Here is a 20,766-nt window from a genome sequence, read left to right as displayed (position 1 = left end):
TTCTCTGATGAATGATAAGGTTTGATTTTTGATTGAAACTTTTCCCACAGTTGATACACTTATAAGGTTTCTTTTCCTTGTGATTTGTCTGCAGGGCTGTGGTTTCCCTGGGGTCCTTGCATCCTGCCCCACCTTCAACGGATTCATCCTCTTTCTTTATTGGGTGGTTTCCCAGCTGCCTCTCTGATCTCTGCCGACTCCTCCAAGCTTTTCCCTGTTCCAAGGATTGGGAAAAATTCCCTTCAGCTCCTCTCAAAAAGTTCCCCTGCAGTTCCACTTTCTCGGGATCTTCCTCTGGTGGATTCTTCTCCTTGCTCTCACTCATCATAGTCTCATCAACTGCTAGAGGAGAGAGAGAATCCGGACAGGAGTCATTCCCCGTGCTGGGGAGAAAGGACAGAATGGGGAACAGCACAGAGGGGAAAACACACCACAGTGACTGTTGGGGAGATGGAGAAATTGGATTCTGCCTCCACATCACATCTACGTGCTGCTAGGCAAGAAAAGTCAGGGAGGAAACTCCATACAGCTAAAGGATGGGTGGGAAACCAGAGGTGGTATCTGCCATGATGATACCATACCATCTGGCTACAGCCTGACTGGGTGCGGTGAAACATAGCCCGCGGAGCTTGCTAACAGCTCACCTTTGGAAGTCCCAGTTCTTTCATTCACCTGCCAGATGGTTTGTGTGTCAGTTTCACCGATTCCTCACCTCTGCAGCTGCCTCTCGGGATCTCCGATTCCTCAGAGATCTGAATATCCGGGACCCACGGCTCTTCCCCTCGTTCCAGCCAGGCGATCAGGTCAGGTTTTGGAATGGGAAATCCTGCTCAGGGAGGGAAATTAGGAAGATGAGGGTGTATCTCGAGTATTAATAGTGTATTTGTCACAAAGAACATTCCCCATGCTGAGCTGGGGGACTGTGAAATCCCAAAGGGTGGGAACATGGTCACTGGTAATTATGTGGATGTGGAATCTGAACAGATGGGAACATGGCCACTGAGCCCCCAGGGAGATGCAGATGTCTGTGGGAGGGGAGGAGCTATCACCGCCTCAAGGGGGGCTTCCAGGATCTGTGCATTGTAGGGGACTTGCTGATGCAGACACAGCTCTGGTGTTAAACCGCTGCCTGGTTCTGAACCTCCAGAGCCCTCTTGCCGGAGCCAGTCCCAGCAATGGAGGATCATAGAGGATAGTGAGTGTAAAATAAGAGACACAAGGTGGGTGACATAATATCTTTTCTTGGGCCAACTCCTGTGGGTGAACATAAGGATGGCCACATTGGGTCAGACCAAAGATCCATCTAGCCCAGTGTCCTGTCTTCTGACAGTGACCAGTGCCAGATCCTTCAGAGAGAATGAACAGAACAGGTGATCATCAAGTGATGCAAAACAAAACAAAACAACAAGCTTCAAAAGCTTCTCTCTTTCACCAACCAAATCTGGTCCAATGAAAGGTACTGCCTTGCCCACCTTGTGTCCATCTATCCTGGGTTGAACGGGGCCACACCAACAGTACAAAGAAGTGAGAAATAATACAAACAGGACCATACCCTGCTCCTGCCCCTTTGAAAGCTGGATGGCTGGGGATGAATTAGCATGTCCGTTGGGTTTACGATTCCCTGATCACATTGAAGAGGGCATGGAGAGATGAAAGTTTCTCTCACACTATATCTATGGGCTCTGGGATCCATTTCAGTCTGTCTGAGCAGGGAAGAACTCATCAGACTCACACACGCAGACCGCCCGTCTTGTAATAATTAAGAGCACAGGAATCCCTTACCCAGTGAGGCCACCATCTCGTAGTTCTCCTGCATGACATCCCTGTAGAGGGCTCTCTGAGCGGGGTCCAGCAGAGCCCCCTGCGCCTGGGTGAAATACACAGCCACCTCCTCGAAGGTCACCGGCATCTGAAACAACAAGAGTCCCCCACTCAGCACCTGCTGCCCCAGCTACAATCCCAGTAGTCATGCTGGAGGAAGACCAGAGCTTCAGAATCCCACCTGCACCCTGCTCAGAGCATCGAGGAGACTTCCGAGGGTGGGGAGAAGGTGAGAGCTCCTTGTCCTCCCCAGCAGACAGAGCAGGGCAGGGTCTTCGCATTTCCCACACACCTGCCAGCAACAGGCTGATACGGGAAGCAGAACTCTGAGCCAGGGATGGGGACAGGAATCCCGACAGCTTCCCTGTGTATTTCACAGCAGCCTCTGGCCAGTGGGGTCAGGCTCCAGCATTGGAAGTCTGGTCAGTTTTCCCAGCCCTGCCCAGGGGGGTGTTTCCTGGTTCAGAAATGGGGGAATGTTCCCCTCTGACAATGGGCCTGTTCAGAAAATCAGGCCCAGGTTGAATGTGTCCCAGCTGGTTCGTCACATGCTGGCCCCTCCCTGCCTCATGCTGTGTGTTTCCTACCCCTGCCCTCTACAGCAACTGCCCCTGCAGCTCTCTGAAAATCCCCTACCTGAGCTGGCTCCATCACAGCCATTTCCCTTCCCTGTCCCCTGAAGATGGGACGATCTGGAGCAAAATATGGACGCGATTCCTCAGCCTGTCAGGGCGAGAGGGGCGATGGGGGAGGTTTCAGAAGGGGCTTGAGTCCATTTCACACCCCGATTCCCCCCGGCTCTCTCCCTGCAGACAGACTGGTCCTGCAGGCTCCGGCTCAGGATTCGGTGAAGGCAGAGCTTGGGACTCCCCCTGGGGCTGGTTCCAGACACCGGAGAAAGTCCCTACCTGGGCTGGGCACAGAGGGTGATTAATGCAGGTCTCTCCCCAGAACAGATCCTGCTGGGGAAGCAGCAGCTGCTCAGTCTGGACTTCAGATCACAATGGAGGAGGCAGCAGCATCTGCCCCAGGAAGCTCAACTGCAGGGCTCTAATACCAGGAGGAGACAGAGAGAGACACCCCCCCGCCCCTCCTCTCCCTTAGCAATAGCCAGAGCCCTCTAGTCTAGTGACAACACCTGAGAAATGAGCTGCCCTGGACTCCCCCTGCAGCCCCCAGGGACAGCCGATCTCATCCACCCAACTGGACTCACTCCCTGCCAGAGCCAGCAGTGACTCTGGTTTGACACCGGTGTGGGTGAGATCTGAATTCATGGCACGGGGAAGCTGCCATTGTCTCTCTCACCATCCCTCGCCCTTCTCACTGGCCTCTCGCTCCCTTCCCCAGCCAGCCTCCTCTTGTTCTCACATTCCGCCTCCAGCCTCCTCTCCCCATATCCTCCCCTTTCCTTCACTAGATCCCGCCAGCCAGATCTCCCCTCTAATCCGATCCTTGAGAGCCACAATTCTCCCTTGTACGTTGATCCCCCTGCATGGCCTCATCCTCCATGCAGCGCCCCCTCTGCCCCATCCCGCCCGCTTCACCTGCCTCCTGCCCGCTGCCACGTCCCTTCCCACCTCCAAATCCCCTCTTGCCTTCCCACCTCCAATCCCCCTCGTCCAGCCCCTGGCTCCCCCCGCCCCGCACGCACCGGGGCTGGCGGCAGCTTTCCCGGGCCCCGGGCGGGAATCGCAGCCAGCTCCGCTGGGAGCAGCCTGGGGCCAAACCTCCCCCTGCAGCCCGGGGGTGCCGGGGGGGGGGGGGCGGGTCTCTCTCACCTTCCCTCCGAGCGGGGCCCCCCGGGGCAGGGGCCGGGCCGGGCTGGGGGCTCTGCCCTGGGAGAGGCTCCTGGGGAGCAGCGGGAAGGGCCCTGCTGGAGATTCCCCTCTCCCGGCTGCAGCCAGGGCTCCGGGCTCCCAGCACCAGCCGCCGGGGCTCGGGGATCTCGCCAGGAGCCTGGGAGCCAGAGTCACCGCAGCGGCTGCGAGTCACTTCCTGCTGCCGGGCCGGAGCCCAGCGCTCGCTGCCCCACCGCCGCCTCCCGGCTGCTCCTGGGTCCTAGCTATCAACTCAGCTCGATGCAGCCCGCTGCCCCAGACCCTGCCCCCTGGGGCCCCACCGCCCCTGGGCAGGGGCAGCTTCTCCCAGCCCTATGCAGGCATCCTGCCTAGAAACCACAGGATCAATGGGAGGACAGAAAGGCCAGGATCCAGGCGAGGGGGAAAGAAGAGGGATTTTTAGGAAGATTGTGGATTGTTCCAGACAGTCCCCAATAAGGAGTACCGAGGCCCGACGTGATAAGGTCCTGGTCCTGGCGAAGCAGCCCAGAGCTGCAGAAGACACATTTCCTAGTGAAACTGACCTCATGTGTGATTCCCTCTGGTGAGAGTCTGGAGCAGGGAGCAGTTGGTCAGTGATGGCCTCTTGTCTCCATAGCATGCTCCCCAGCTACTAGGCCTGGGCCGGAGCTACAACGCTTAGCCACTCCTTGGATGATGATATTGAAGTTATCACTTTGAGGTCTGACAGGTTCTTTTCCCAAGATGAAGCTGAGTATTACTAAAATGACTGTTTGATCAGTTGGGGACCCCGATGTGCATGGTTGCAACACTCCCACTATAGGAACACATCTGTATTTGTAACAGTTTATTAATACATTTAGATAAGTCCCAAACACTCCAGCACAGTAAGGTAGATAGAGATAACACAGACTGTCCATCTTTTCATCCACGTGCTCACACTGTCCCTTGCAGAACAACCTGAAATGTTAGCCATTATCTTCATCATCACCTTTCTCATCAGCACCTTCGACCATCAACCTGGCACATCCCAAGAACTACATCTCTCTATCCTCCTGCATGCAGGCTGGGATACAACTTTTATATGTTATTCTGATGCTACTCTATCCCATGCATATTGAAAAAGGGAGTTTCTCCCCTCTTTCATATGTGTATTTCCACACCCTGCTAATGTTGGGGTGCTCTTCTCCTATAGGTTAGTATATTAATGATCTCAGCTTATTATCCTATAGGTCAATTCATTGCCATGGCACTCGGGTGGTCAGACATCTGCGGACATTCCCATCCTAAGATATCCCAAAGCTGGTGTTAGCGCACATTCCTGTGGTTGGCTAGTGTCATGGACAAACTTCCCCCTTAAACACCCTCTTCCCAGCTCCCCAAAACTGAGGGGTAGCTGTAGGGCCACTTATCTGTGCCAGAGGTCATAGGCTTCAAGCCTTATGCTAACTGCTGTAGCCAGTGTCTTATAGGTAGGGTCCTACCAAATTCAGGGTCTATTTAGGTCAATTTCACAGTCACAGGATTAAAAAAATTGTAAATTTCATGATTTCAGCTATTTAAATCTGAAATTTCAGGTGTTGTAACTGTAGGGGTCCTGACCCAAAAGGAAACTGTGTATTTGTATGTGGGGGGGGTCAAAAGGTTATTGTAGGGGGGTCATGGCATTGCCACCCTTACTCTTGCACTGCTGCTGGCAGCAGCACTCCCTTCGGAGCTGGGCAGCTGGAGAGTGGTGGCTGCTAGCCAGGAGCCCAGCTCTGAAAGCAGCACCGCCGCCAGCAGCAGCGCAGAAAGAAGGATGGCATGGCACGGCCCGGCACGGCACGGCATGGTATGGCCACTCTTACTTCTGTGCTGTTTTTGGTAGGGTGCTGCCTTCAGAGCCGGGTGCCTGGCCCAAAGCCACCGCTCTCCGGCTGTCCAGCTCTGAAGGCAGTACAGAAGTAAGGGTGGCAATACCACGACCCTCCTACAATAACCTTGCAACTCCTCCCCATCACCCCCTTTCAGACCGGGACCCCGAGTTTAAGAAATGCTGGTCTCCCCCGTGAACTCTGTATAGTATAGGGTAAAAGTATGCAAAAGACTAGATTTCACGGTCTGTGATGCATTTTACACAACTGTGAATTAGGTAGGGCCCTACTTGTAGGATACAGGCCTGGAGGTTCTTTGTGTTACTGCTGAAGAAAATAAACACTAAAGCTGGTTCTATGGCCTACAAAGGTCTGCTTCCCAAGCCAGGTCATGGATTGTCACTGCTGTGCCACCAGGTTTGTTCAGTTATTTGTAGGGCTAGACCAACCCCTCACTAGGCAAAACCCCTCACATCCACTCCACCTCCAGGGCATCCCCACTGCCTCTCTCTGGGCCAGCGCAATGTTACAAACTGCTGCAGGCACAATTTTCTGTGCAGAGCAATTCCTGACATGTAGCTGGTCTCTTGTGCTGCTCTGTTGCAATTTGCTGCCTCTGCCTTTCCCCGTCCTCTAGTGCAGGGCTAGGAAGCTGTGACGGAGGGGGAAATCACGGCTTGTCACATTTTGCTCCCATTCAGAAATCTCTGTTAAATTCGGGCACACTAAAAAGAAAGGTATTTTTCCAATTTGGAGAAGCATGCTGCAGAGTTAAACCTCAGGGCTATTGTACGTAAAACTTGACATGAAGGCAGTTGTCTTCTTAGCATACACACAATGTACCTAGTGCCCAGGTGGTCAGGGAATCGCCGCTTTGGGGAGGCTAACCCACAGGCCCCGCTCTTTCTGCCCAGGTTTCCCCCCCTCCACAATGGCCAGAGCCCCAAGGACTTCCCACGGTGGCCAGAGGAGCCCCACCTGTCCCAGCTGCTCAAGCCACCAGCACCACCCTGGGCCGCTGGCCTGACCCCTGGGCCGACCTGAGGTGCCCAGGACAGCCCCAGCCCCTGGTTGCTGGCAGGCCTGAGCTCCAGGCTACTAGCTGACACTGAGCCCCCACTAGCTTCAGGGAAGAGGGGGAGGGAGACAGGCCCTCAGAGTGGAAGATGTGTGGGGCCACAGCATGGGTTAGGGGAGGCTTAGCCTGCCCTGGCCTCTGATACCGGCTGCCCATGGGTGGCACGTGAGCAGGATTCTGCTGGTTGGATCATTAGCTTCCCTGGCCAGGGCTAGGTCCCGACACGGAGTGAGATGTGTACAATGATCCATGCCCCCCATGTAGATGGTGGGATTTCTTTCTTAGTCTCTTTCCACCGCTGATCAGACCGTACAGTTTCTAGTGAACAGACTTTTAATGCCCACCAAAACCAGGATTTGGAATATTTATGAATCCCTTGCAAACACAAACGATTGGGCGGAATATCTAGCAATGTTCCTCACACAGACTCCCTCACTCCCCATTCCCTCCCATCACTGTTACTTGTATCAAACAAGTTGTCAACACCAAATTCTGTACTTTGGCACAGGTATGTGTCATTTCAGAGACATCATTTTCTCAGCCCTTTTCCTCACTGCTACAAACTGAAGTGCCCTGTCCAGGCTGTTTTTAGCTTCAGAATAGCTCCCACATCTTAGTTACCCTCAATGTAAAACAAAAGGAATCACCCTCTTTAGCAGTGAGGAAAAGGCCTAGGGGCTAGATTGACAAAGAAACTGGAGCATTAAAACACTCAGGGCAATTCTACTCCACAAAATTAAGGGGACCTATGTTACATCAATGTACAGCCACCACAGTAATTGAACTGGTTTTATACGTCCACACTACGTTCCATGTCGGTGGTGAGCATCCTCATCAGGAGCAGTTGCACCGATCCAACTGCCAGTGTGGAGCATTGTGGGATGGTTTCTGGAAGGCAGCAACAGTCAATATGAGCAATGCAGTGTCTACACTGACCCTGCGTTGACCTAAGCACTACGCCTCTCATAGAGGTGGAGCAAGTTACATCAGTGAGAGCAGGAGTGCTGGAAGCTCCCTAGAAGTTGGAGGATAACTGGTACCCAAACCATGACCACGCCCCCGCTCTGCCCCTTCCCCCACAGCCCCGTCCCTGCCATACCTTCCCACCCTCACAAGGTCTTGCCCTTGCTCTGCCTCTTTCCCCAAGATCCCATGCTCACTTTGCCTCTTCCCCCACAGCCCCATCCCTGCCATATCTTCCCCCTACCCTGCCAAGGTCTTGCCCTTGCTTTGCCTCTTCCCCCAAGGCCCCACCCCCCACTGGGAATGGGCGACAGGGGATGGATCACTTGATGATCACCTGTCCATTCCCTGGGGGGCACCTGACGTTGGCCACTGTTGGTAGACAAGATATTGGGCTAGACAGACCTTTGGACTGACCCACTATGGCCATTCTTATGTGATCAACTCATGCCTTCTAGATCCTAATGTTGTTCCACTGATTTTCTAGGTGCCTAAAGGTTAGGCATTGCAACACGGAAATCCCTTTGTCCATCCAGCCCTCAGGAGCTGCCACAACCCAGGTCTTGATCTATGGACAACTGCAGATCTGGTTGAAGCAGAGGGGTCTAGTGCCCAAATGCCAGAAAGGCCCCATTTCTGCTTGCAGTTTTCTGATGTTCACCAAAATATCACCAGCCATCTCCTGATGGCTGCCTCCAAAATCCTCTGAAACGCATGATTTGATCAGATGCAGCAATCGAAAGTTATTGCATTACCTCCGACCACGCAAAGGTCATCGATCTGAGTGTAGGGCCTGACGTGGCTTGGGGGAAAATAAATCAAAACCATACCTCACTCAGAGTGCTTTGCATCCGTAGATCTCAAAGTACTTCACAACACAGATTATTGCTCCTCTCCATAATTCAATTCAGGTTAAAAGAAAAAGATCCTTCCCCAGGCTCATTAACCCTCCTTCCACAAAAAAAACTGAATGGAACAGGACAGCCAGAGAGGGTTTCCCCTGCGGATGATGGATTTTCCCCACAGAAGAGTCTGAAAATCCAGAGTTGGCAGCTCTGATCTGCAGTCTGCCAGGGTGAAGGCTGGAAAAATAACATCTCAGAGAGACAGCTTCTGGGATCATTTTTCCCATTATTCAAGACAAGGGCCGCAGGGAGTTTGAGAAGCTAAATTCTACTTTATTCTTAGCCAGCAAGAAATACAAGTTAACCATCCCCTCTCCCCACCTAGCACCCAGCTCACAAATATGCATTTCTGCCCCAGGCCAGCACATGGATTCTCCCAGCACCTGCAGGCAGCAGGGAAAGAGGAATACGTTTAAGCTGGTGGAAAAGTGCAGACAATTCACGAGAGATGCTGGAAACCCAGGGAGCTCAGGTTAGAAGATGAATGCAGTGTGGGATGAGTGGAGCACAGAACGTCTCTCATCCGCACAGAGGAAATGTAGATGTTGAGGGAGTGACTAGCTGTGCTTCCAGGATGCACTTCTGCCTCTTGGTGACAGAGCTTTGCCTGGCTTCAGGGCTGGCGAGGCCAGTTCATTTCCCTGGCTTCCTTCTAGCCTCTGCCCAGATTCCGCCTCTCCACAAACAGGAGATTTTCCCCACTCCCTGGATCATTCCTCTAGGGGCATCAATCATAGTAATTTAGAATTCAGGGACTCACAGGATAATTCCTCTCTCTCTCTGGCCCCAGTACAGTGATTTCACAGTTCTCAGCCTCATCTGTCTGCCTCTGAAGAGCAAACCCTGCAGTTTTCCAGTCCCATCCTCTCCCCCTCCTGATGGCACATCTCTGCAGGGATCAGACAGTAACTTCCTCCTTCTTTCAGTCTCCATCCCTCGGAGTGTAAATCTGGCACCTACCCTCAGTGCGTGTGCTGACAGACATTGATCATTTTCAAACCACACTGAAATATTTAAAGGGAAGGGTAGAAAACTGTGGAAAAAAATACATACTAGTCTGGCAAATCATCAATTTTTTTGTGAAGTCTCCAATAAATCAGAGCTACATCCTGTCAAAGTAAGCTAATATCAAAGTACGTGACCAAACAGCCTTCACCAAGGAGAGAAAAACCCACAATCCAGGGTGGGCCATAAAACACTTTCACGCGTTCATAAAGTGAAATACCAGAGAATCTTCAAATTCAAAATAAAGAAAATAAATTGACCCATTTTCTTCTGATCTGGCTAAACCTGCTTTACTAAGCAGGTCCTTATTTGGTTGTGTAATTTACAAAAGTATTTGCATTACCCTAACAAAACAAAAGAAGGGGAGGGGAGAAATTTCCATGGACAAATGATCTGGATTTAGCTGGGAAATCCCAGAAGCCACTTTACCAATAGATGGAAACAGGGATTGAAGCTCAGAAACCTCCTGCTGTGCTTTGGGCTTCATTTGAATTCCCCCTCCAGGCCTGCACACTTTTTTCTCTGTCTCTCAGGAGTCTGATTTAGGATCCAAGCAATCAATGTGCCATTCCTGCAAAGCAAAGGACACTGTGGCAAGTGACACTTCGGGAGGCGGATGAATAGAATAGGGAGAGGACAAAACTCTCCAAAGCTTGGACAGAGCTTGCTGTGTCAAAGATGGAGCGCGACAGTGGCGAGGGAAGGAGGTTGTGAAAGTAAAATAAATTATATATTAAGAATAGAAAGGATTAAAGAAATGTTGTCTGTATCTTTAAGCAAAAAGTTGGAATGTTGCAACCGGGTGTCAGGAATACAGACATTAACATAGAACAATTGCACCGTTTAAGGGCAATTGGTGAAGCATTAGCCTTAGATCGATAACAGTTAGTAAGAAAATAGGATATGCATGCTGTGCCCCAGGTGAATTTTCCTGTTTTGCTTTCTTTGTTCCTTTGTCTAATTCCCGCTCTTTTATCTGTATAAATAAGACTGTTTGAGTCTTACATGGCCACTCACATATTCTGAATGTTATTGGCAAAGCGCTGCGCTAATAAACAGAGTGGTCTGACAAATTGTGAGTCTTGATTCTAACTTTGACAAGGTAATCCCTCAGACTCATCCCATTGCTCTCAAAGAACATAGCAGCTAAAACACCACATTTTACTATCCCTGCTCCAGCTTTTTTAAAATAAATGTAATTCTGGGAGAAAATGGGGGCATGGGGAAACCCACATTGGAGCAATGTGAGAATCTGGGAATGAGACAATTTATCCCCAAAGGGAGAACTCATGACTATAACAATCACTCTGCTAATGGGGTGATGTGATAAGATGCTCAAGGTCAGTCTAGACTAGGAAAAGTGGGGGAGGGCCAGAGGAGACGAGTTGGCTGATCCCAACTGCTTTTCCTACCACAGACAGATGCTCAGAGGCTGATGCTGCAGAGGCAGCGGTGGGATCTCCAGGCCTCCCACAAAAGGCCCTGTGGAAATCAGCCCCTCTCGTGGTGCTCTCTGAATGCAAAGGGGGCAGGCAGAAGGGGCAGAGGGGTGAGTGATGAGGCAGCACCTCTCTACCCCTATGCTCTCCCTCGCCTCTTATCCCCTGATCCCCAAACACTCAATAGCCCAGCACCCAGCTCCCCTGCTTCCCAGCTTCACCAGCCCCAGCCATTCAATCCCCAGTTTCCTCCCCAGAACCCATCGGCTTGGTCCCTTACTGGTTGATCCCCCAGAGCCCAGCGCTCTGGGGGATTTGGAGAGGGGAGGAGTTACCAGCCCCCAGGGACACTCCCCCTGCAGGGAACAGCTCCAGGTCAGTGGGGGGCCCAGCCCAGGGGCTGGTGGAAGATGGGGGGTGGTGACAGGTGTGTAGAGTGAAGGTGGGGCCTGGCCCAAGTGTTCTTCTCCTCATCTTCATGGCAGGGGGATCCTGGCTGGGAGGGGAAGGGAGAGGGGGGACCTTCAGCAAGGCAGAGGGAGCAGCTGGAGGAGTTTCTCTCTCTCCCTTCCCCCGCCCGTGGCCCATCAGCTCAGCAGCCAGGGCTGCAGCAGGGAGGAGGGGCTGACCGGGGCTTCTCCTCCTCTGCCTGGGGTTTGCTTAGACCAGGCAGAGCCAGAGGGTCACTGACAACTGCTGCTCAGCTGCTGCTGGATCCTCACTCCTGCAATGAGCAGATGGATCCTTGGGAGCCAAACGCCCCTGATGTCTGTGGGAATGAGGAAATGGGTTTGTCACCACGGTCGGCCCCAGTCAGGGCCCTGAGAGAATTTCCTTGCTGTGTGGAGGAGTCTCTGATGTCCAATATGGAATTAGCTACATTTAGATGTCTTCAGCTTTCAAAATGCTTCAAACAGGACTCTTCTCTGTGTGCATTTGATGATATTTCCTACTGAAGGAGCACCAGTTGAAGCTTCCCCCACACTGAAGGTCTCTTTCTTGCTCATGAATTATCTGATGTGTAATCATGTCTGAGCTCTGAATCTTTTCCCGCAGTCAAGTTACTTCTAGGATCTCCCACCCTTCTGCATTCACTGATGTTTCGTAAGGTTTCAGCCGCAACTGAAGCCTCTCACAGTCCAAGCATTTATGGAGTTTCTCTCCTGCGTGGGTTCTCCGATGAGAAACAATGGCTTATCTTTCAATCTCTTCCCATGCTCGAGTTACTCATAGGGTCTGTCCCGCGTATGGACTCTTCCATGCTTAATAAGTGTTGAACTCTCACTAAAACTTTTCCCACACACTAGGCATGTATGGGGTCTCTCTCCCGTGTGGACTCTCCAGTGTTTTGTGAGGCTTGAGCTCTGGCTGAAGCTTTTCCCACAGTCCGAACACGTGTAGGGTTTCTCTCCCGTGTGGTTTCTCTGATGTGTAATCAGATTGGTTTTCACCTTGAAACTTTTCCCACAGTCAGGGCATTTATAGGGTGTCTCTCCTGTGTGGATTCTCCGATGATTGGTAAGGCTTGAGCTCTGACTAAAGCTTTTCCCGCAGTCCAAGCATTTATAGGGTCTTTCTCCCGTGTGCAGTCTCTGATGCGTAATAAGATTTGTTCTCACACTGAATCTTTTCCCGCAGTCGAGGCATTCATAGGGTCTCTCTCCCGTGTGGATTCTCCGATGTTTAGTGAGGCTTGAGCTCTGATGGAAGCTTTTGCCGCACTCCCAGCATTTATAGGGCTTCTCTCCTGTGTGATTTCTCTGATGCGTAATAAGGTTGGTCCTCACACTGAAGCTTTTCCCACATTCGAGACATTTATAGAGTTTCTCCTCCTTGGGATTTGTCTGCTGGGCTGTAGTTTCCTTAGGATCTGTGCATCCTGCCCCACGTTCAATGGATTCATTCCCTTTCTTCCTTGGGTAGTTTCCCAGATGCTTCTCTGACCTGTGCCAATTTCCCCAGGCTTCCCCTTGTTCCAAGAACTGCGAAAAATTCCCATCAGCTGTTTTAATAACTGTCCCTACGGGTTCCAATTGCTCAGGACTTTCAGATTGACGATTCTTCTCTTCGTTCTCACTCACTGTCTCATCGCCTGCCGGGAGAGAGAGAATCCAGACAAGAGTCACTGCTGCTCCCCTTTCTCCTCAGCATTGGGAACCACAACACAATCATGGTTGGGGAGATGGGCCTCTACATCCCACTCAAACACTCTTAGAGAAGGAAAGTCAGGGAGGAAATTCCTGACAGCTAACGGGGGGAAGGGGGGGTAGGAAGCCGTGACTGATATTTGCCTTCATGATACGACACCCGCTGACTGCAGCCCTGACCTGGGTGAGATGAGGCAGATCTGGGAGCTCTCGTCACAGAACATTTTTGGGAGTCCCAGCTTTTTCCTTCACTTGTCAGATACTTTCTATGTCAGTTTCCCTGACAGCTCACCTGTGTGGGTGCCTCTCTGGCTCTCCCTTTCCTCAGCGGCCTGGAGATCCGGGACCCAGGGCTCTTCCCCTCGTTCCAGTTGAGCGATCAAGTCAGGTTTGGGAACAGCAAATCCTGCTCAGCGAATGAAATCAGATAAGATCAGGGTGCATGGAGCATGGGTAGAGGATGTGTCACAAAGAACATTCCCTGATTTTAAGATGGCCCCATGCCATGCAGGGGGATGTGGAATCTGAACAGATGGGAACAGGATCACGGAGTCCCCGGGGTAGGAGAGATTTGTCAGAAACCCAGTAGGAACATTGAGTATCTGTGGGGTTGGTGGGGGAGGAGGCATGGGGGGTGGGGGGGGACTTGCTAAAACGGCAACAGCTCCGGTGTTAAATTCCTGCCAGTTTCTCAACCTCCAGAGCCCTCCCCACAGATGGAGCAGGTCCTGGGAAGAAAAGGGAACAGGGTGTAAGGGAAAGCTAATGCAGAGAGGAAAATGCACTGATTCTGCTCCCTTGAAAGCGGGACGAATGGGGATGAATTAGCATCTCCATTACATTTATGACTCCCTGATTTGACCGCAGGGGGTATGGAGACGGGAGTCTCTTTCACAATGGATGTGTGGACTATGCAACCCACTCTCTTCAAATCTGACCAGGGAAGAACCTGACCAGAGTCAGACACACAGACCACACAGCTTCTAATAACTGAGGGGATGGGAATTCCTTACCCAGCGAGGTCACCGTCTCATAGTTCTCCTGCATGACGTTCCTGTAGAGGGCTCTCTGAGCAGGGTCCAGCAGAGCCCCCTGCCCCTGGGTGAAATACACAGCCACCTCCTCGAAGCTCACCGGCATCTGAAACAACAAGAGTCCCCCACTCAGCACCTGCTGCCCCAACCACAATCCCACTAGTCATGGGGAAGGAGGCACAGAAAAGCAGAATCCCACCCCCACCCTGCTCAGAGCAGCCAGGAGGCTTCAGAGGGTGGGAGAAGGTGAGAGTTCCTTGTCCTCCAAAGCACATGGAGCAGGGCAGAGTCTTCGCATTTCCCACACACCTGCCAGCCACAGGCTAATACAGGAACCAGAGCTCTGAGCCGGGGACAGGGACATGAATCCCGACAGCTTCCCTGCGTACTTCACAGCAGCCTCTGGCCAGTGGGGTCAGGGTCCAGATCTGGGAGTCTGGTCAGTTTTCCCAGCCCTGCCCAGGGGAGTGTTTCCTAGTTCAGAAATGGGGGAACGTCTCCATACACCCCAGCCAATGGGCCTGTTCAGAAAATCATCTCCAAGTTAAACGTGTCCCAGTGGGTTTTTCCACACCCTGTCCCCTCCTTGCCTCACCCTGTGTGTTTCCTGCCCCTCCCCCTCCACAACAACCCCCCTGCAGTTCCCTGAAAATACCTGACCTGAGCTGGCTCCATCACAGCCATTTCTCTTCCCTCTCCTGTGGGAATATGGGACAATTTGAAGTGCAATGTGGCTGTTGTTAACCAATACATATATGCTAGGAATAATTTCAATAAAGCCCTGGAACGTATCTTCACTGAATCTATTACACCCTCCCCATAATTCTGTTCACTCATGTCAAGTAGCCCATAAAACTTTGCGATAGCTACAGTACTTGGAAAACTGCCAGGAGTAGGATCTTTCAAAATTTTACAGTAGCAACAGGTAGGAAGTCATTCTCACCGGTCTATACTAGAATGTCTCAAGGGAATAGAACAAGACATACAATGGTTTTACCTATAAACCTAGGAGATGCCTTCACGCCCTGTGGTACTTGGAAATCATGAGGTAAAGGGTCCACCGTGGTACCAGAAAAACAAGGTGCAGTAGGGTGCTTACCCTGCTCCTGCCCTGAAGGGCTTAAAACAGCCCTGGGGGAAGGTTGTGGCTGGGAGCTACTAAGCTGGGCCGATTGGGAAGTGGCTGCAGCTGGGCCATGCCCCAATCAGGCCACAGCTGGCCTGTATAAAGAAGCCAGGAGCAAGCAGTCTCTCTCTAGCTATAATAATAATAGGAGATATACTTATCACCGGAAGGGACCTCAAAAGGTCATTGAGTTGAGCCCCCTGCCTTCACTAGCAGGACCAAGTACTGATTTTTGACCCAGATCCCTAAGTGGCCCCCCAAGGATAGAACTCACAACCCTGGATTTAGCAGGCCAATGCTCAAACCACTGAGCTATCTCTCCCCGCAAGGGAGAGGCACCTGGCTGAAGGGAGCTGGACACAGGGTACCTGAGTGAAGCAGGGGTGGGGAAAGGCAGAGAAGCTGGGGAGCTCCAGCCTGGAGAGCCCCAGGCTGCGGCCCAGCACAAGGCCAACAGGTACCAGGGGTTGCAGAGGGCAGCCCTGGGGTAGGCAAAGGCAAGAGGTCCAAACCCAACCTTGCCGGTGATGAGTGGCTGATACTGCAGTCTGCTCCAGGGTGTGGGGCTAGATGATGACTGGCAGTAGCCATATACTGAGGCAAGGTGGAGATAGAGGGTGGGGGTTTCCCAGGGAGGGGAGACCCTGAGAGAAAGGGGTTACTGCCAGGGGGCAGCACCCCCATGTAAAAGGGCACTGGGTCCAGGGAGGGACATAGGGGCCAGAGGACAGACCAATCACTGGTCTGCAATGGGTGCTCTGAAGCTGAATTGAGCTAATTCCCAGGAGGCGCCACAGGGGTGAATCCGCTCCTCTACACAAGGTAAAAAGCTGATTGGTTCAGTCTCATTTCAGATGACGTGCAGCAGCAGTTCCCAACCAGGGGTCTGCAAGTAGGTTTCAGGGGGGCCAACAAGCAGGGACTTGCTGGGGCCCAGGGCAGAAAGCCAAAGCTGTGCTGCATGGTGCTGAAACCTGGGGCCTCGAGACCTGCCATCCAGGGCTGAAGCCAAAACCTGAACTACTTCACTTTGCAGGGGCCCTTCTGGTGTGAGACTCCAGGTAATTTTCTGGCTTGCTACCCACTAGTGCCAGCCCTGGCTTTTATATGTAAAAAAACAGTAGTTGTGGCACAGGTTGGCTGTGGAGTTTTTATAACGTGGGAGGGGCTCAGAAAGAGAAAGGTTGAGAACGCCTGATGTACTGAGTACATTTACCTCTACACATGTATAAAGAGATGGCATTAGAGTTGTCACTTTGCATACCTTGTGTGTAAGGTGAACGTAACAACGTTGCATTTGACGACTTCCCGGAGACTGGTATTGTGCAGAACACTTTTTTCCCTGTACTATATTATCGTTGGCTTAGAGCAACCAACCTGACTGGTCTTGGTTATTTGATCTCTCGCATACATTTCAGAACGAACCAAAGGGCAGTCAAGCAATACAGAATCTCTGAGCCAAATACTAAAAAAAAAAAAAAAAAAGAACCAGAAACAGAGAAGCTACTTTGGTGGATTCACTGATTTTATCTCCAAGGCAGTGGGTCCCCCCAGCAGAGTGGTGACTCAGGAGACATACAAACTGGTTTTTCCTCTCTTTCCTCCTTACCACAGTCCCTGGGAAGTCAATCGCAGCAATTCAAAGCAGCACCAGACCCTGCCAAAACAACAGATGCAAAACCTGCAGCCATATCTCCGCTGCTACAGTGATCAACATCTCCTGCCAACACAGCTTTCAAGATCCATGGGTCCTACACACGCCTATCACAACATGGGGTGCACATGCACCTTATCCAGTGCATAAATGCTCCAACAACTACTATGTGGGTGAACCAAGACAATCACTACACTCTTGAACGAACTCACACTAAACATGATAAAAGACAAAAACACCCTATCACCCGTAGGTGAAAACCTGTCACAGAGTGATCACTCCATATCTGACTTCTCAGCCCTCATCCTCAATAGAAACCTGCACAACATCTTCAAAAGATACCTGGGAGCTTAAATTCATAACTCCACTAGATAATAAAAGTCACAGTCTTCATAAAGTATCAGAGGGGTAGCCGTGTTAGTCTGGATCTGTGAAAGCAGCAAAGAGTCCTGTGGCACCTTACAGACGTATTGGAGCATGAGCTTTCGCGGGTGAATACCCACGTCACATGCATCCGACGACGTGAAAGCTCATGCTCCAATACGTCTGTTGGTCAATAAGATGCCACAGGACTCTTTGCAGTCTTCATAAAGACACTGGATTATTGGCTGATTACAATAATCTGCAACCCACTAATCCCCCCTCCCCTTTTTGTCCTGTGTTAACAGGCCGCTTCTCTTTGAATGGTCTCTTAGACTAAAAATAACTGACTACCTTTGGTCAAGGTCCAAATTTCTTGGTCAAGGTCCAGTCAAGGACCGGACTGCAGAGGAAATAATACAAAAATAACAAGAACGTTAGTAATAATAGAGATTTCAGGGTCTGTTCAAAAGTGTCCCGTGGTCTGGATTTGGCCCGTCGTTCGCTGACTGACTACCCCTGCCTTAGACTATGTGTTGCCTACTTATGGTAAACAATCTGTTCCATCCTGTATTTAGCTGTGATGCTCCGAGTACCTTTCCCAGCCCTGCAGAAGAGCTGTGTGGCTCGAAAGCATGTTTCTCTCACCCACAGAAGTTGCCCCAATACACGATATTACCTCACCAATGTTGTCTCCACAGGGTGATGCAGGGAATGGATGTGGGCAGATCTGGGATCTGGGAACCTTGCTCTGACTTATTCACTGTCTCCACCCCTCTCTCCCCTCCCCTCTGCCTGGGAAAACTGGTTACTGGCCCATGTACATGGATGCTTCCTCTCCAGTAGAGATGTGGTTGTTACAACTGCTAAGTGGCTGTGTCACTGAGGGCAGCAGCTCTGGGACCTGCAGACCTATAGGGAGCCCCTCCCTCTTCGGTACAAACTCACCAGTAGGTCCCTGAAAGGGGCCCTTTGTGTACAGTCACTGTTCTGCCCGGCCCCAGCCCTTTCCCCCAGGTCTCCCCATCACCTGCAGGCTGCGGCTCAGGGGCTGATGTGGGCAGAACCCGGGGCTGCCCCAGGGGCTGGTTCCAGGCACAGTGAAAGTCCCCACCAGTGCTGGGCACAGAGGAGGGGACTTTAATGAAGGTCTGTCCATGGCACAGCCCCAGCTGAGGAGCAACAGTTCCATAGTGTGGGCTCTCAGGCTGAGGAGGCAGCAGCACCTGACCCAGGCAGCTCAAGTCAAGGGCTCTAATATCAGGAGCAGAGAGAGACAAGCACCAGCCTCCTCCTCTCCCTCAGCCAGAACAGGAGCCCTCTACTATCAGCAGCTAGTGCCTGAGCCTCCCTGTCCTGCCCCTGCAGCCCCCAGGGACAGGCAGAGGCTGATCCCATTGGCCCATCCACACTCACCCCCTGCCAGAACTAGCAGTGACTCCGGTCTGACACCGGTGTGGCTGAGATCTGAATCCTGCCCAGAAATCAGACCAGGGCCCTGGGCAGCCCCCAACACAGACCTCACCAGCATGGGTGTGTCTGAAAATAATACACTGGGAGCAGGGGGGAGAGGGAGCTGGATATTTGCCTTATAGCTTCTGAACCCTGAGGGGATAGTCCCCTGCCCCTCAAGCCCCACTGCTTGTTTGACCGGTTCTAGGGGAAAAAATTCCCCTCTGGCTGCTGGGCAGGGCAGCCCCTCCCCATCTCCTGCCCCATGGGGAGTTACCTTGTGTCTCTCCCCTCCCCCTTCTCTTCTCCCTGCCCCTTGGCTCTGCCTTTCCCTCCTGTCTGCTTCCCAACACCCCCCTCCGCTTTCCTTCTCAGTATCCCCCTACTCCGAATTTCCCTCTATTCCAGCCAGCAGTGCAAGAAACTGCTCCCTGTAGGGGTTTGCTACCTAGCGTGCACTGAGCATGCTCAGTAACATCTGCTGAAGCCACTGCCCTTCACCCTGCCCTTACTTGCCTTAAAGATTCTGGGAATGGCTTTTAACAGGGGTCAGAAAAATTCCTGCTGCAGAAAACGGCTCTCGCAGTGCCGGGCCCCGGGCGGGAATCGCAGCCAGCTCCGCTGGGAGCAGCCTGGGGCCAAACCTCCCCCTGCAGCCCGGGGGTGCCGGGGGTGGGGCGGGTCTCTCTCACCTTCCCTCCGAGCGGGGCCCCCCGGGGCAGGGGCCGGGCCGGGCTGGGGGCTCTGCCCTGGGAGAGGCTCCTGGGGAGCAGCGGGAAGGGCCCTGCTGGAGATTCCCCTCTCCCGGCTGCAGCCAGGGCTCCGGGCTCCCAGCACCAGCCGCCGGGGCTCGGGGATCTCGCCAGGAGCCTGGGAGCCAGAGTCACCGCAGCGGCTGCGAGTCACTTCCTGCTGCCGGGCCGGAGCCCAGCGCTCGCTGCCCCACAGCCGCCTCCCGGCTCCTGGGTCCTAGCGATCCACTCGGCGCGTTGCATCCCCGAGGCTCCACCTCCCCCATGCAGGGCCGCTTCTTCCAGCCCTGTGTAGGTGCCCTGCCTAGAAGCCACAGGGTCAATGGGGACAGAAAGGAGGGAGGCATTACCTTATGTCCCAGTGCACAACCCCAATGGGACCTGAACCCCAGGTAAATCCATCTTACACTGTATAAAGTTTTATAGAGTGTAAGTTCACATTATTCACCCTCGTTCTCCAAGTGAAGAGAGACATGCGCAGATTGTTTACTCCCCAGGTAACAATTACTTACATTGGGTTTATTAATAAACAAAAGTGATTTTATTAAGTATAAAAGGTAGGATTTAAGTCGGGGCGGGCAAACTTTTTGGCCTGAGGGCCACATCAGGGTTGCAAACTATATGGAGGGCAGGTAGGGAAGGCTGTGCCTCCACAAATGGGATCCCAGTCCCCTATCCACCCCTCCCACTTCCTGCCCCCTGATTGCCTCCCTCAGAATCCGCGACCCAATCCCCCTTGCTCCTTGTCCCCTGACCGCCCCTCCCCTAACTGTTCCCCCAGGACCTCACCCCCCTATCCAACATCCCCTTTTCCCTGTCCCCTAACTGCTCCGACCCCTATCCACACCCATGCCCCCTGACAGGTCCCCTGGGACTCCCACACCGATCAAAACACCCTTCCCCATCGCGACCCCGCCGAACCTCCACCCCATCCAACCTCCCCCAGCTCCCTGTTCCCTGACTGCCTCAACCCCTATCCACACCCCCACCCCGACAGGCCCCCTGGGACTCCCAGGCCTATCCAACCACCCCCTGCTCCCTGTCTTCTGACTGCCCTTCCCGCAGAACCCCCAACCCATCCAACCCCTCTGCTCCCTGTCCCCTGACTGCGCTGACCCCTATCCACACCCCCATCCCCTGGACTCCCATGCCTATCCAGTCCCCCTGTTCCGTTCCCTGACCACCGCCCTAGAACCTCTACCCCACCCAACCGACCCCTGCTCCCTGTCCCCTGACTGCCCCCTGGAATCCCCCGCTCCCCACCCCCTTACCATGCCAGAGCCAACCACGCTGCCGCACTGCCTGGCAGGAGCAGCGGGCTAGAGCGCTGGCAATGCACTGAGCTGAGGCTGTGGGGGAGGGGGAACAGCAGGGG

At 52.8% G+C, this 20,766-nt stretch overlaps 2 protein-coding genes across 13 annotated transcripts in view; both read right to left on the bottom strand.

Moving 5' to 3' along the window:
• The window catches only part of LOC127033269 (zinc finger protein 585B-like), a 139,462-nt gene extending 119,870 nt beyond the window's left edge, over window positions 1-19,592 (bottom strand). For 5 of the 6 annotated variants that reach the window (XR_007769043.1, XM_050921142.1, XM_050921138.1 and 2 more), the window contains exon 1: window positions 3,600-3,862. The gene's annotated coding sequence lies outside the window, so the exon portion shown is untranslated. Of the gene's footprint in view, window positions 1-3,599; window positions 3,863-19,331 lie in introns of those variants that run through there. The other variant, XM_050921141.1, reaches the window with a different exon arrangement.
• Window positions 1-20,766, bottom strand: part of LOC127033278 (zinc finger protein 345-like) — a 64,126-nt gene that overhangs the window by 32,304 nt on the left and 11,056 nt on the right. Inside the window, exons 2-3 of one of the 7 annotated variants that reach the window (XM_050921199.1) lie at window positions 16,438-16,638; window positions 1,783-1,909 (exon numbers count right to left, since the gene is read on the bottom strand). In XM_050921199.1, coding sequence (XP_050777156.1) covers window positions 1,783-1,909; window positions 16,438-16,470 — 160 coding nt within the window. In that variant the 5' untranslated portion in view covers window positions 16,471-16,638. Of the gene's footprint in view, window positions 1-1,782; window positions 1,910-2,457; window positions 2,497-3,599; window positions 3,836-14,707; window positions 14,816-16,437; window positions 16,639-19,331; window positions 19,573-20,766 lie in introns of those variants that run through there. The other 6 variants (XM_050921204.1, XM_050921198.1, XM_050921202.1 and 3 more) reach the window with 6 other exon arrangements.

Source organism: Gopherus flavomarginatus, chromosome 12, assembly GCF_025201925.1.
Source record: "Gopherus flavomarginatus isolate rGopFla2 chromosome 12, rGopFla2.mat.asm, whole genome shotgun sequence".
Classification (NCBI taxonomy): Eukaryota; Metazoa; Chordata; order Testudines; family Testudinidae; genus Gopherus; species Gopherus flavomarginatus.
This window is presented reverse-complemented; position numbering and strand designations above follow the sequence as displayed.